Raw genomic sequence first — 15175 nt, 5'->3', positions numbered from 1 at the left:
GGGCAAGTTGGTTCTTGGAACAGGTGGTTTGGAGAGAAGATAAATAGCTTTTGATGTGAGGAGATGACCCAGAAAATCATCATCAGATCTAATAAAGGTTATTTTTTTTTTCCATGCATTTCCAGAAAAACCTCTTAATGTCATGTTTTCTGATCCAAATTCATGTGATATCTTTTTTCTGAAACTGAATTAAAATACTCATTTTGTCTTTGACTCTCCTTGAATTCTAGAGAAACCAAGAGAATGGCGTTTGGGGAGGAGCCAATTTCCACCCCCTCCTTCTGGTCTCAGGCATTTACATCCCCCAATCTGACCTTTCTCAGGAGAGAAACAGTTTGTCCTATAACTGACCACATTTTTAGGGAATCAGACACAAGAAGCCAGAGATGTAATACCCTGCAGAAACCTTAGAGAAGGAAGGAGCAAGAGAAAGGAAGTTAAGCATGTAGAGAGCTTTTGTGTTGTTATAGGCTCCACGATCCTACTGAGAACTGTTTGTAGGCCTCATGGTACATTTCGATGAGGAAGACAGAGGACCAGTGGAGGTGAAAGCCTGGCAGATATTTATAATTTAATGATAAAACTTGCTGCTTTTATAATCCATATAGGTCAGGCTTTTAGGTCCTAAACTCCCTTAGCAGGAGTGCTGCTTTGATAGGTTTGGAAACTGGGTAAATACGTGTCTGTCACTGAGTTGTTGGCCAACTGGTTAAAGCCTTGGGTTGGAGGAAGTAGAGACAGCTAATTGGTGGCCAAGAAATACTTGATTTTAGCTGAGATGGAGGGGACCTGCAGCCTCAACAGTCCATCCCAGCACGCAGTCACCTTTGACTTTAAGTAATGCTTGTTCTTGCTTTTTTCCAGACCGGCCTTGGGAAGTCTTTGTAGCCTTCCTCCAGCTGAAACGCTGTGTCCTGTGTACTTGGCCTTGGAGAGGGACAAGTTCATGAGGGAACACTTTGGCATTGGAACTGGGAAAAGTTTGGCAAGAGCATTAAATTTCACAGCCAGTGCCAGGAAGCTGCAGAGTGGAGACAGTCATAAACAGATGTTGGAAGCTGGGAATTGGATAGGGGACTTGTGACTGTTTTGCTAGCTTCTTATCATTCAGGTGATTGGGATTGGAGTGGCAGATTAATCATCATGTTTGTTGTTCTGCCCTAAATGTCTGCTTGCTTTTGTTTTTCTTCTGTCTTCTAATCACTGTGTGTTTTGTCAGCAGCTGTGAAGTTTTAGACAAGAATAATGTCTGTTCTACCCTGGCTTTCTTACCTTCACTTCCCCACCTACTACACATACATGTCCTCTACTTACCTGTTGTCTTTCTGATTCTGTAGTTGTATGTGCTGTGGATGAAAGATGAGGGGGTGGTTCTTTGAGGTCTCTTTTGCTATGACTTAGACTTAAGTAGTTCCTGATCATTTCTGAAATATAACTCACACAATCCTTTTCTACCACAAGCCAATATACTTTACTCTCTTTCCCCCAACCCTCATTGTCTTTGTTATGGGTTACAAGAGGCAGCCATAGCAGGAGGAAAAAATTCCAAATTAGTAAGAGTCAACAATAGATGTTTATTTTCCAAGTTTATCTTTTACACCTACTCTTTATTTCCCTGTTCTACATGCCTAACTAGGGGTCTTGCTTATTTCATTAACTCTCTAGAGGGGTTTACTCTGTTCATTTCTGGAGTTCCAAGTTTTTGTTTCTGGGGCTCAGATAGATTAGAACATGCATGCTGTTCGGACGTACATCAGCTGGGTGAGCTCAGAAGAGAGTTGACTGGGGTTTGGGGACCAGGAGTATGACCTGCAGAGGGGTGTGGGCTCTGGAGTTCATCTCCAGGATTGAGGTTTGCATCTGGGGAATTTGGAATTATGGTTGGACTTGGTGCCTGTTGTACAGTCTTTGTGGTTGACGGTTTCTTCAGACTGACTGGATCATGGGGCTGTGGGGTGGAATGGAAGAGACAATCATGTTTCTGCTCAGGCCTAGGTAATTCCTAATCCACTGAAGAGTTATAATTCTTGTTCTTTCCATACCATGAACAAAAAGCCAGGTTATAAATAAGAGGTAAATTCAATTCTGTAGCCTCCCCTTGAGATCAGACCAATTTGGTGCTGGCTGGTTGGGGTTGGGGTGGGGTGGATGATACATGTCTTCAGACCTGAGTAGGTGCTTGGGACTAGATTGGGTAAGACAGAAATGGTGAGAGGTTCCCCCTGCTGGCATAGTGGAGGCATAACAGGTATTTTTGAGGTTGAATAGAGGGAGACAACAGGATTTGAGATTATTTGGGAAGAATAAATACCTTGCCTAAGATTTCAGGACGCAGCCCATTGGAGGCCTTGAGTAAGTCTGGATTTTTCTGTATCCATTTGGTGAGGGAGGCAGCACCAGCAACTGTACGGGAGGTCAGGTTTACCCGTGCAGGGGGTATCTTCAGAGGCATTTGCCAGGTACCCATGAAAGAACCCCAAGGACTTGCCTAGAAGGAGAAATATGGGACTCAGCAGAGCTTTTCACTTCCAGTAACTGACCTGTTGTCAAGACTTCTATTTGTCTTATTTTCATCCTTTACTGAACTCTGGGGATGCATGGTAATGAAGCCAGGCAAAGCTGAGTCTTCCCTCCTCCTTTTCCCTGCCCTTACTGAAGTTGCCTAATATCCTCATCTCCTTATTTCTTTAGGCTGAAATCTGCATCTTTAGGCTATGTTTAGTAGAGAACCCATTTAAATATCACCTGAAAGCATTCATTATGTACAGATTGTTCATGATTTAAGGAATTCCGGATGCGAAACAGAATTCTGCCTTTTGGATAAACCGGCTATAAATTTGGAGGCACTTGGGCCTTTCTGGTGGCACAAGGGGTTAAGTACAACACTGTGAAGCTATCCACAGCTTCTGCAGCACGAATTCAATCTCCGGGCTGGCCAGGGAGCAACTCACATTGCGCAGCAGACCTTTCCTGTCACACTCTCCTGCCCGCTGCTCCCCTCAGCAGTGTATTTCAGTTGATCTGCTTGTTCTGTTCCCCACTGTCTTTGGTGAATCCTCTCCCCGCCCTCCCTCGCACCTCTGGCCTGTGCCCCAGTTCTTGCATGCTTAAATATTTTTTTTTTAATTGGGGGGCCTCCCTGGTGGCACAAGGAATTAAGACACAACCTATGAAGTTGTCTGCAGCCTCTGCAGCACGGGTTCAATCCTCGGCCTGCCAGGGAGCAACCCACATGGTGCAGCAGACCTCTTCTGACTTGCCCACTGGTCCCCTCAGCTGTGCACTTCTGTCAATCTGCCTGTTCTGTTCCTCACTATCTCTGGTGAACCCTCTCACCCCCCACACCTCTGGCCTGTACCCCAGTTCTTGTATGCATAAATAATTTAAAAAAAAATAAAATTGGGCGGTACACATGTTAAAATGTGAATTAGGTTGAACTTGAATTTTCCAGATAGTGACTGTGGGAGGTTGCTATCTACCTTCTAATGCTCCAGTTCTGCACCTCAGCTCTGCCTTCCTAGACAGGAGTGGCGATGTGTGGCTCACCTTTGAACGGGGCACGGACGGTAACAGATGACCACGGTCATTGGCAATAATCTGAGTGTAACCTTCATGGGACGAAATTCTCTGCGGCAGAGGAGGAAAAAGAAAGACTTGTGACAATGGAGTGGAAAAGGGAGACAGTATCTGAGGTGCTTGAAGTAAAGGCAAAGGGAGAGGAGGAGACAGAAATTTAATGATGGTTGAAAGGAGTCAGGTGCCAGGGGATTACACAGCATGATGTAAATAACCAGAAGGTGACTTTAGGGGTCCACTGAACATGGAATACCTCTTTTGTTGGCTTGGCGGGAGACCAATTTTGCAGATACTTGGGTGAGAAAGCTTTTTCATACTGTAGAGAGAAGTGAGAATCCTGGTTAGCCTCAAAACCCCCAAACCCAGGAAATGACTGTGCACAGTCCTCAGATTCAAAGAACAAAGACCCAAAAAACCATGTGGGTTTTAACTCACTATGGGAAGGATGTAATTTGTTGGTCTACATGTGTGTTGTCCAATCCAGAGCCAATAGCCATATGACTAAGCACTGGAAACATGATCAGTCCAAACTGAGGTGCTTTGTAAGTATAAAAATACACTAGGTTATTAAGACGGACCAAAAAAGAGACTATAAGATATCTAACATTTAAAATACTGATTAGGGTCTCCCTGGTGGCACAGGGGTTAAAGTCTCAGTGCTATCAAACTATCACCAGCCACTGCGGCAGAGTTCAATCCCTGGCCAGGGAGTTAACCCACTTGGTGCAGCAGACCTCTCCTCTCGCCTGCTGCTCCTCCCCTCAGCTGCTCCTCCCCTTAGTATTTCAGTAGATCTGCCTGTTCTGCTCCCCACTCTGTCTCTGGTGAATCCCCTCAGCCCCTGCATCTCTGACGTGCACCCCAGCTCTTCTATGCAAAATAAATAAATCTTTGAATATCAAGTGTTGAAATATTTTGAATTTATTGAGCTAAATTAATTTCATTAAAAAATTTTCATGTAGGGCTTCCCCGGTGGCGCAGCGGTTGAGCGCTGGGTTGCGAAGCTGCCCGCAGCCTCTGCGGCGCCGGTTTGATCCCCGGCTGCTCCCCGGCCACCGGAGGAGGATCCCACATGGCGCGCAGACCTCTCCTTGCCGCCCGCTGCTCCCCTCAGCAGTGTACTTCTGTCCTTCTGCCTGCTCTGTTCCCTGCTCTGGCTCTGGTGAATTCTCTCACCCTCCCGCGCTTCTGACTGTACCCAGTGCATGTATAAACAAACAAACAAACAAACAAACAAATAAATAAATGTTCATGTAGCTACTAAAGAACTTAAAATTATATTTGTGACCTGCATTATTTTTATTGAGCAGCGCTGGTCTAGACCAGGGGTCAGCAAACTGTGGCCTATGGAAATCCATTTCTTAATTGTTTTAGAATGAACCGAGAGAGCGAGCTAAGAATGGTTTTTGATAGATGAGCAATTAATTTCAATTGATTTGATAAAGAAGGAACACTAACTTTGTATCCCAATTAAGTGAACTGTTTTCTTGTTCCAAAGAAATTCATTGATTTCATTAGTATTTTTAAAAAGTGTACTCAGTTGTATTTTGAATTTCTTAAAAATTTTGTGGAAAAATGTTTTCTCTGGTTTTGTAAATACCTACATAATGTCTCTGATTTTGCGACTTGGCCTATGAAGCCTAATATATTTTCTGACCCTGTACAGGAAAAATTTTCTGGCCTACAAATAGCCCAGAGCTTAGCTCCTCAGGGCCCTCTCATCTCCGAGGAGCTGAAAAATACTCTCTCACCCACTCTCAGATCTATTTAGTGATCAGAGTCCTATGGGAGGGGGTCAGTCCAAAGATAGAAACTGGAAGGCAAAATTAATTTTATAAAAAAAATTAATTTTAAAAAGAGAAAAGATGAACTTACCTGGTTAGCACTATAGTTAGTGGCCATGATCCTGCCACTTCCTGCTGTTTATCTCTGTTGCCTGGCAACCACAGAAGGCCTACCTTTTGGACTGCTGCCCCCTTAGCAGGGACTGCCTTTCCTTCCACTTGTTACTCAGCTTTCTTGGCCGATGCTGCCCCCAAGCTTTCCCCCTGAAACATAGATTCCTTTTCTTTTTAGAGCTGTGCCAGAGCAAGTAAGCATGAGAAAATTAGCTGTCTTTTTTTCTAGCATAACTTACTCAAGAACTTCCAAATTGTCTTTGCCTGGGGTCTTTAACAGCTTGAACCAACTGTGGAACCCCAAGACTATTCCTTGAGCAGTGTGCTGTGATATAGCTTGGAGTTTAGACTCAGGCACTGAGATCTGAGTTTTTATTCAACATAGGAACATAGGAGCTATATGACATTGAGCATTTGGTTTCCCCTCATTAAATTTCTGTTGGCACAGAAGTTTACTGTGGAGATAATTGAGCCTGCCTTTGCAGGGTAAATGAAGTAATGTATCTAGTCCTACCTAAGCATAGTAGGTACTCACCACTGAGAAGATCCAGTTTAGAGGGTCCACCACTAAAGTTTTCAGGCAGAATAACAAAGGAATAATGTTTTTCAAAGTAACTAACTCAGATTATTTCTCAGAAGAAAAAAACTACATTGCCCTCAGTCCTTACATGACTCTTGCCTCTTCCATCACTCTCTAGAATGACAGGGTCTAGAGCACAGGGGATTGGTGTTGACTGGGATGAGGTAGAATCTGGAACTGGTGAGGGAGAACGAGCAGGTGTAATGGCTTTGCTCTAGTATATTCATTCTGGTCTTTAAAGCCACGGTGATAGTAAGCAGAATTTCTTTAGGAACTTCTGTCTTCAGCTGGTATGCTTTTCTGATAGAGATGTTATATTATGTGATGACTGTACTCTTTTTTTAATTTTTTTTAAATAGAGGCATGTTTTATTTATTTATTTGTTTTGTTTGTTTGTTTATACATGCACTGGGTACAGTCTGAAGCGCGGGAGGGTGAGAGAATTCACCAGAGCCAGAGCGGGGAGCAGAGCAGGCAGAAGGACCGAAGTACACTGCTGAGGGGAGCAGCGGGCGGCAGGAGAGGTCTGCGCGCCATGTGGGACCCTCCTCCGGTGGCCGGGGAGCAGCCGGGGATTGAACCGGCGCCGCAGAGGCCGCGGGCAGCGTCGCAACCCAGCGCTCAACCGCTGCGCCACCGGGGAGGCCCGATGACTGTACTCTTATTTAAAAAATAGGGCCTCGCTGTTGGCACAAGGGGTTAAGCACCACGCTATGAAGCAATCCGCAGCCTCTACCGCAAGAGTTTGAACCCCAGCTGGCCAGGGGGCAACTCTCATGGTGAAGCAGACCTCTCCTGACTCGCCCGCTGCTCCCCTCAGCAGTGTATTTCTGTCAGTCTGCCTGTTCTGTTCCCTACTCTGGTGAATCCTCTCACCCCCAGCATCTCTGGCCTGTACCCCAGCTCTTATATGCATAAATAAATAAATCTTTAAAAAAATTAAAAAAATAAAAAGTGATATGGGAAGAATTTCCCAGGATCTATAAACTAGTTTTCTTTGGACGCACAGTTGTTTGTGTGTTGTTGTTTTTTTTTTACTTTCCAAAGATGTTCCAATATGTGTTGTGTGGTATCATTGGCCACAGAGGTGTCACTATTACTAATAACTTTTGATCTAGTGCTAGAGAGAAAGTAATATTACACACTGTTTTCACATTCCCCTGGTATCAGCAGTGGTGTTATATCACTGCAAATTGAGCCCCACGCAGACTCCTAAAAAGCAGATTGTGTGTGAGTGTGTGTGTGATGGTGATGGGGAGGGGGTACTGTAAGGAATAATAATATCACCTCAGTGAGATGCTGTCAGGGAAACTCGGAGAGAAAACAATTTTCATTAGAGCCTTTTGCTATTTGAATTTCCTCCAGCTGCCTATTATCCCCTGAACAGCTGGGATCCACACATAATGGAATTCCTTGGCTTCTACAGAGTCTTCTCTTTAAGCAGACAAAAGGAAGTTGCATCTTGCAAGTTCCTCCAGAAAATTTATCAAAATTGCCCTGAAGGGTTGACATAGTCCTGATAGGGATTTTTTTGAAGGGTGATGTTATTATTTTTCATTGATCACACCACAAAAATATTAAGAGGGAAGAAAAATTCAATTCCTGTCCCTTGGATCTTATTTAGAAAAACAACAACAATCAAGACTTCATTTAACGGGATCTTTCAGGAAAAAGAAAAAGAATGCTGGTCAGTATAAAGGAAGGGAGGAGAAAGTCTCTTGCTTTTGCTTAGAGCTGGTGGATCTTATTTTTTTTTTAAAGATTTATTTATTCATTGATTAATTGATTGATACATACATACATACAAGCACTGGGTACAGTCAGAAGCGCGGGAGGGTGAGAGAATTCACCAGAGCCAGAGCGGGGAGCAGAGCAGGCAGAAGGACCGAAGTACACTGCTGAGGGGAGCAAAAAGCGCCGGGGATCGAACCGGCGCTGCAGAGGCTGCGGGCGGCTTCACAGCCCAGCGCTCAACCGCTGTGCCACAGGGGAGGCCCTGGTGGATCTTATTTAAAAAAGAAAAAAAACTGGTAATAATTTTCCCACAACCATTTATTGTGTTTTTTGTAGTTTTCTGAAAGTTTTGCACATGTACAAGAAATAGAAATATATATTGTATTCATCACCATTACCTTTTACACAAATTATAGCATACCATACTACTTTTTTAGAATAAAAAATTATATTTTGGATATCATTACATACACAAACATGAAGAGTCTTTTTTTTAAAAAATAACTGCTTACTGGGCCTCCCCAGTGGCACAGTGGTTGAGCGCTGGGTTGCGAAGCTGCCCGCAGCCTCTGCAGCGCCGGTTCGATCCCGGGCTGCTCCCCGGCCACCGGAGGAGGGTCCCACATGGCGCGCAGACCTCTCCTGCCGCCCGCTGCTCCCCTCAGCAGTGTACTTCGGTCCTTCTGCCTGCTCTGCTCCCCGCTCTGGCTCTGGTGAATTCTCTCACCCTCCCGCGCTTCTGACTGTACCCAGTGCTTGTATAAATCAATCAATCAATCAATCTTGTATAAATAAATAAATAAATCTTAAAAAAAATAACTGCATACTATCACATTATGATGTGTTAAGTATCATGATATATCTAATTAGCATTCCATTGTGGAATATTTAATTTGCTTTCAAATTTCATTGCAATGCTGCAATGACTAACTTTGTGTGTGTTTGTGAGTACATTTATAGGATAATTTTATAGAAATGAAATAGAAGTCAAAGGGCATTTTGAGAGATATTGCCAAATTGTCCTCCAAAGAGATCATACCCCCTCCAGCTATGTATCAGAATTCCTGACAGACCTTGAAATCCTGATGCATTGAGTAGAGCTCCAATTTGCTTGCTTTCATCCCATACCCTTCCAGATGTTAAAGGGATTCACAGCAACTTCTTCAAAACTTTGCATTGTTAGATAACTGTCTAATTTAATGCTTTCTTATTTATAATCACCCAAAGTCAGTAACTCATTCTTTCAATGTATTTTTCTTCCTATGGCAGTTTTTTAAAACAGAACAATCATTAGTTACCCCTAATAAATGTGGGCATCCCAAATCATTGTCCCTCTTCACACTGGTAGTTCTCCAAGCTTCCTTCCCAAGAGCTCTGAAGTACCATTCATCAAGGGGCAGGTGGAGGTGAGTCTTGGTTTGGAGACCTGACTTTTGCCTGTTTCTCTGGCCTAACAGTATCTTATCTAACCAAACTGATGGCCCATCTTTGAACTATTCATACCCCTGGGGATTATATATATATATATATATATATATTCCTTTGTAGGAACTGAAGACAGTCCTGTACACAGCAAGCAGTGAAGATGTGGATGGCTGTAAAGCTGAAAATTGTTTCAAAATTTCTCCATAGCTTTCAAATTTCATCCTGCTTTCTTTTCTGTGAGGAATCTAAGGCTCCCTCTATTGGAGACTCCTATTGTATCTCCTCCCATCCCCCCCAAAAGACTATTTTTGATAAGAACCTTTCCTAAGGGAAGAATCTAGAGAATGAGCTGTAGACAACCAAAGTGATTGAAGAGAGACATCAGTATCTCTCACCAGGGGTGATTAATTTCTCTTTGTTTGCTTGACTAAGAATAAAGGAATGTATGGTATGTGATGGTTTTGCAGTCATGAAGTCTGGAAATAAATACTATTATCATGTGTTGAAATGTACTATCAGTGAACCATTAATATGTATTCATTTATTTTACAGATTTCCTGGCAACCCTGTAAATATATTACAGCTATCTATGAGGAAAGATTAGGGAGGATATGTGAGAAATAAAATAAGCTCTAATTGTCATATTCAGATTTTTAACTAGAAGAGGATTTTGTCTCAAGTTAGGGCTAGTGGAGAGAAAGAGAAAGATGACTCACTGATTACTAGAGAATTTCAACACTGTCTTCAAAATAGTTCAGAATAGCCAAAGCCAAAGCAATAAATCAAGGAGGAGTAATTAGTAAAAGTTTATTGTGCACACACCACCTGTTTGAAAACGCGGCACTCAAAAACAAGGAGTAGGGCTCAGCAGCATATTGTTATAAAGCAGTTTAAACAGCAAGCAGGCAGTGACTATTTATTCTTCCAGTTAATGGTTATATTAAATTGTCAGTGGTTACCCCACAGCAACCTTGGGAAACAGCTTAAGTTTTGCTTGTGGTTTCCAGAAGCATAAACAAGAAATGACCGGGTCAGGTTAGCCTTGCAAAATAAAATAAAATAAACAAAGCTAGATTAAGCTTTGTTTGTATGACCAAACTGGTTTTGTCTGCTCAAGGAATTCTCAAAGCTGGTCTCCATGTTGTTGTTGTTGTTGTTGTTTTTGTAACCCTTTGTATTAGAAAAAACTTCAATCTTCCTCCTGAGTTTCCCCTTTCCTCTCACTGTTACTATCACATTCACAATACCTCTGACACCAGATTTGGGGGGATGGGGAAAGGAAGACGTCTCCAGCCAGCAATTCTGTAATCTAGCTAGGTGTCCTGTGATTTAACTCAATTCTGACACTATCTACCTATCTACCTGAAGGGGGTCCCATGACTCCCTTCTCAGATTCCACAGGTTAAGAGCTCAAGACTGCTCCTCTCCCCCCACTTCAGATGCCAATTTAAAGTCCAAGTTAGGGCCTCCCTTGGTGGCACAGGCGGTTGAGTGCTGTGCTGTGCTGTGAAGCTGCCCACAGCCTCTGCAGCGCCGGTTTGATCCCGGCCCATCGGCAAGGGTCCCACATGGCCCTCAGACCTCTCCGGTCTCTCCCGCTGCTCCCCTCAGCAGTGTATTTCGTCAGTCTGCCTGTTCTGTTCCCCACTCTGTCTCTGGTGAATCCTCTCATCCTCCCGCGCATCTGGCCTATACCCTGGTTCTTGTCTAAATCAATCAATCAATCAATCAATCAATCAATCTTTTTTAAAAAAAAAAAAGTCCAAGTTAGGAATTGTATGGGGACTATAACCAGGATGAAAATGCATACATTGTGCAAAAATGAAAAATGATGTAAAAAATATATATAAAATTAAAAATAAATAAAATAAAAACAAAAAATACTTCTGCTATGTAAAATAAACAAATAAAATAAAACTAGTGTTTCCCCCCCCCCAAAATAAAGTCCAAGTTGTCACCAGTTTCCCATGACACCCTTCTCGGGTTCAATTAATTGTAACATTGGCTCAGAAAACTCAGGAATAACAGTTTACTTCCTGTTTACCTGTGTTTTATAAGTATTTTTGATAAAATATCCAGATAAGCATCCAGATGGAAGACATATGTAGGGTGAGGTCTGGGGAGGGGCTGGGAGCTTCCACATTTATCCAGGCGCACCACTCTCCCAAGTACCTCCACATGTTCACCAACACCGGAGCGCTCAAACCCCTGTATTTTGGGGTTTTTTTTGTAGGCGGAATAGAGTCTTAATTCAATTTCCAGCCCCTCTCCCTTTCTAGTGAATGGGGGTAGGGCTGAAAATTCCAAGTTGTTAATTTGGCCTTGTCTCTCCGGTGACTGCTTTCCCTATCTAGGGCCCAAGAGTCACCTCATTACAAAGAAGGACGCTTCCATCACCCAGGAAATTCTGCGGGGTCGGAATGAGGAGATTCTTGTATCAGGAACTGGGGTCAAACATCAAATATGAGAGCAAAAGATGCTCCTACTTGCTCGTATCACTTGAGAAATCACAAGGGCTTTAGGTGCACTGTGCAAGGAGCCAGGCAGAGACCAATGTCTAGTTTTCTATTATCTCATATAGACAATAACCAAAAGGAGAGAGAACTTATGTATTATATATTTTATTTTTTTATTTTTAAAAAATTTTTTATTACAAAAAAACAAACCCTTGTGTCGAGGGCTGACTTTCAATAGATCGCGAACTTATGTATTATATACAAGTATTAGGATAACCATTAGGACAAAAATATAAACTCTTCCTAAATACTAGAGGAATATTTTTTAATAAAGGGAGGAAAAGGGAGGAGGGAAACAAGTGAAATAGACATGGTGAAAGATGTAAATATATAAAAATACAAAATAGTTTGGCAGGGCCTCCCTAGTGGCGCAGGCATTAAGCACCACACTATGAAGCTGTCCTCAGCCTCTGCAGCACAACTTTGATCCCCAGCCAGCCAGGTAGCTACCCACATGGCCCAGCAGACCTCTCCTGACTCTCCCGCTGCTCCCCTCAGCAGTGTATTTCAGTCAGTCTTCCCATTCTGCTTCCCACTCTGTCTCTGGTGAATCCTCTCACCCTCCGCATCTTAGGCCTGTGCCCCAGCTCTTGTATGCATAAATAAATAAATTTTAAAAAAAGATAGTGAGGCAGATCTGAGACTACATACATTGACATTAATAAGTATATCAATGGGTTTACCATACCTGTCAAATGAAAATGATTTTCATATTGACTAGTAAAATAAAATCCAACACCATGCTGTATAAAAGAAAAACATGTAAAATGAAGAGATTCAGGAAGGCTAAAAATAAAACAAATATATACCAGAATTAAAAAAAAAAACAATTTAAAAAACAACAACAAAAAATTAAGTAGGAATTAAAATTGTAATTATTCAATATTTTTTAGTGCCAGTTAAAAATGTGACAATATGATGTCTCACTGATGAGAGTGACATAAATCCAAAACTTTGATCAGGTACTCTGTGGCCAGGTTGTGAGGAAATAGGCCAAGTTGTGGGCTGTGGAGGTGAAAAATAATGCAACCTCAACTATTAAACAGTAATTAACTAACAGAGTAAATGATGGCTTTTGATTAGGCAATTCCACTTCTAGAAATTTATCCCAAAGATAATCTGGCAAAAATAAGAAAAGAAGTGTACAGTATTTAATTCAACATTATTTATAATAGCTATAGAATAGAAACAACTCGAATGTCTGTTAACAAAAGACTATGGTAACTCTGCAACTGAGCTGTGAAACTGCACTGAAGAATGTGCCACTCTGGAGTAACCCCCAAGAAAGACTTTTATGTGAATAAAGCAAGGTGTAGGGCATGTGGATAGTACACTGTTATTTGAGAGAGGAGAGAGAGAGAGAGAGAGAGAGAGAATAATTCAAGAGTGATAACCTTTAGGGAGAGGGGAGAAATCAAGTGGAAAGGAAAGAAGTAGAAGATAAAGGACTTTGCATATACCTTGCTTCCCACAACTGATTTTAGGATAATTATAATTTTACATGATTACAACATAAAATTAAGTGAAAAACAAGTCATCCCTAAAATTAAAAAAAAAAAAAGAATTCTCATCATTTTCACAAAACAAAGATTCTTGAAAAACAGCAACAATATTTGGCTAAAATACAAAAAAAGAAAAGAAAAGAAAAGCTGTAAAAATGAGAATGAAAAACACCTACTCACAGCCCACAAGGCCACACATTTCCTATCCACTTTCCTTTCCTCAGACGAAGCTTCCCTCTAGTGGAGATCAGTGTCACAGCGAGTCCCCTGCATCCTGCACTCGGAGGGAAGCAATCCTTTGCCCATGGTCTTCTACCTCAGAAGTCTTAAGTCGCAGGGGTATTAGGGTCAAGAGCAGGAGATACTGAGCTCTGGGACAGCAGAAAATCAAGAAGAGAATTCAGTTTTAAAAGGAAGTGGGGGCTTGAGATTTATGAGACACTGAAAAGCAGAGGGTTGGGGTGATGTAACTCAGAATGGGGAAGTAACTTCTAGAAAGATTCAAAACTGCCTTTTTCTTCCATTCTCTCAATCCCTGAGTATTGTCAGTTTTTGTTTAGACCAGGCTGATGAGTGGACACATAAGTCATTATGCCTTCAATTTCCAGTTTCTTGACTACTGGCACCTTATCATGTGTTTATTGGCACATGGAATTTCTTTTCTATGAGTTGCCTATTCTTGTCCCGTGCTTCTATTGGTTTATATTTTTTTCTTATCAGTGTGTGGGTATTCTTTGTGTATTAGAGATCATCTTTATCAGTCATGTGTTGGAATTATTTCTTGTAGCATATTTCTAGTGTTTTTACTGTATGGTATCATGTGTCTTCATTTTCTTCAAAGGTAGTTAAATATGTCTCTCTCATTTATGGTGTCCCCACAGTTTTGCTATTCTTCCTTAATATTTCCTCATATATTTTTGTGTTGATTGTTACATAAATATATTTTTTTTTGCAATATAAAAAAAAAAAACACCAAATTTTAAAACCCTGAAGCAGTAGCTTGAAGTTTTTATCCTTAGGTCCAATTCTATCATTTAGTTGTGACTTTGGATAAGTTGCCAAGCCTCTCATATGTCATTGTCTTAATTTTATAAGTGGAGAATAATAACACCTACTCTCCTACTTCACGGGGTTAGAGATAAAATCAGATTTTTTTTAAAGTAAAGATTTGAAAAGTACAATTGCTTCTTGGCCTTTTGGCTAAGATCAAGTGAAATTACAAAAATGTAAGGCATCATTATTATTGTAATGTGTTTTCCCCCTTTAGTTGAAAGGTAAGGTGATAAATACGAAGATCACCAGATTAGGAAGTCATTTTCCAATCTTACACCACACCCTAGCCAGTATGCCTTTGAGCAACTTTTTAAGTTTCTGTGTTTCAGCTTTCTCATCCTGAAAATGAAAGGGTTGGTCTCCAAGTTCCCTTCCAGCTTTGATCTAAAAATATTACTCAGGGCCCTCCCTGGTGGTGCAGCGGGTTGAGCACAACACTGTGAAGCTGTCTGCAGCCTCTGCAGCGTGGGTTGGATTCCAGGCCGGCCAGGGAGATTCCTGTATGGTGCTGCAGACCTCTGCTGTCTCTCTCCTGTCTCGCCCCTTGCTCCCCTCAGCAGTGCTTTCAGTCTGTCTGCCTGTTCTGCTCCCCACTCTTGTCTCTGGTGAATCCTCTCGCCCTCCCGCACCTCTGGCCTGTACCCCAGCTATTGTATAAATAAAATAAATAAATCTTTAAAATAAATAAATAAAAATTAAAATATTAATCAGAATATTATGTAAATATATGTAGGGCGTTGAAGATATATTCTTAGAATCAGGTATTTAATATACAACTTATATACATAAAGGGAGACTGGCTGGAAGATGTGGGAAGCACAGAAACTCACAAGGCACCTTCTGCAGCTTAGGTGGGGAAGATGGTAGACTTGAAGCCGGTAAAGGTGAAAG

The 15175-nt window shown here is 41.7% G+C and overlaps 1 protein-coding gene across 1 annotated transcript; it reads right to left on the bottom strand.

Annotated features, from left to right (window-relative positions):
* Positions 1-1753: 1753 nt before the first annotated feature.
* CFAP126 (cilia and flagella associated protein 126) lies at positions 1754-5478 on the bottom strand (the record flags this gene model as incomplete). The annotated part of the gene is made up of 5 exons (XM_084250086.1): positions 1754-1948; positions 2312-2488; positions 3547-3627; positions 3830-3892; positions 5452-5478. The coding sequence occupies 5 exons, from the start codon at positions 5476-5478 to the stop codon at positions 1754-1756; spliced, it is 543 nt and encodes a 180-aa protein (XP_084106212.1).
* Positions 5479-15175: the final 9697 nt, after the last annotated feature.

Source organism: Talpa europaea (assembly GCF_964194135.1).
Source record: "Talpa europaea genome assembly, chromosome: 12".
Classification (NCBI taxonomy): Eukaryota; Metazoa; Chordata; class Mammalia; order Eulipotyphla; family Talpidae; genus Talpa; species Talpa europaea.
This window is presented reverse-complemented; position numbering and strand designations above follow the sequence as displayed.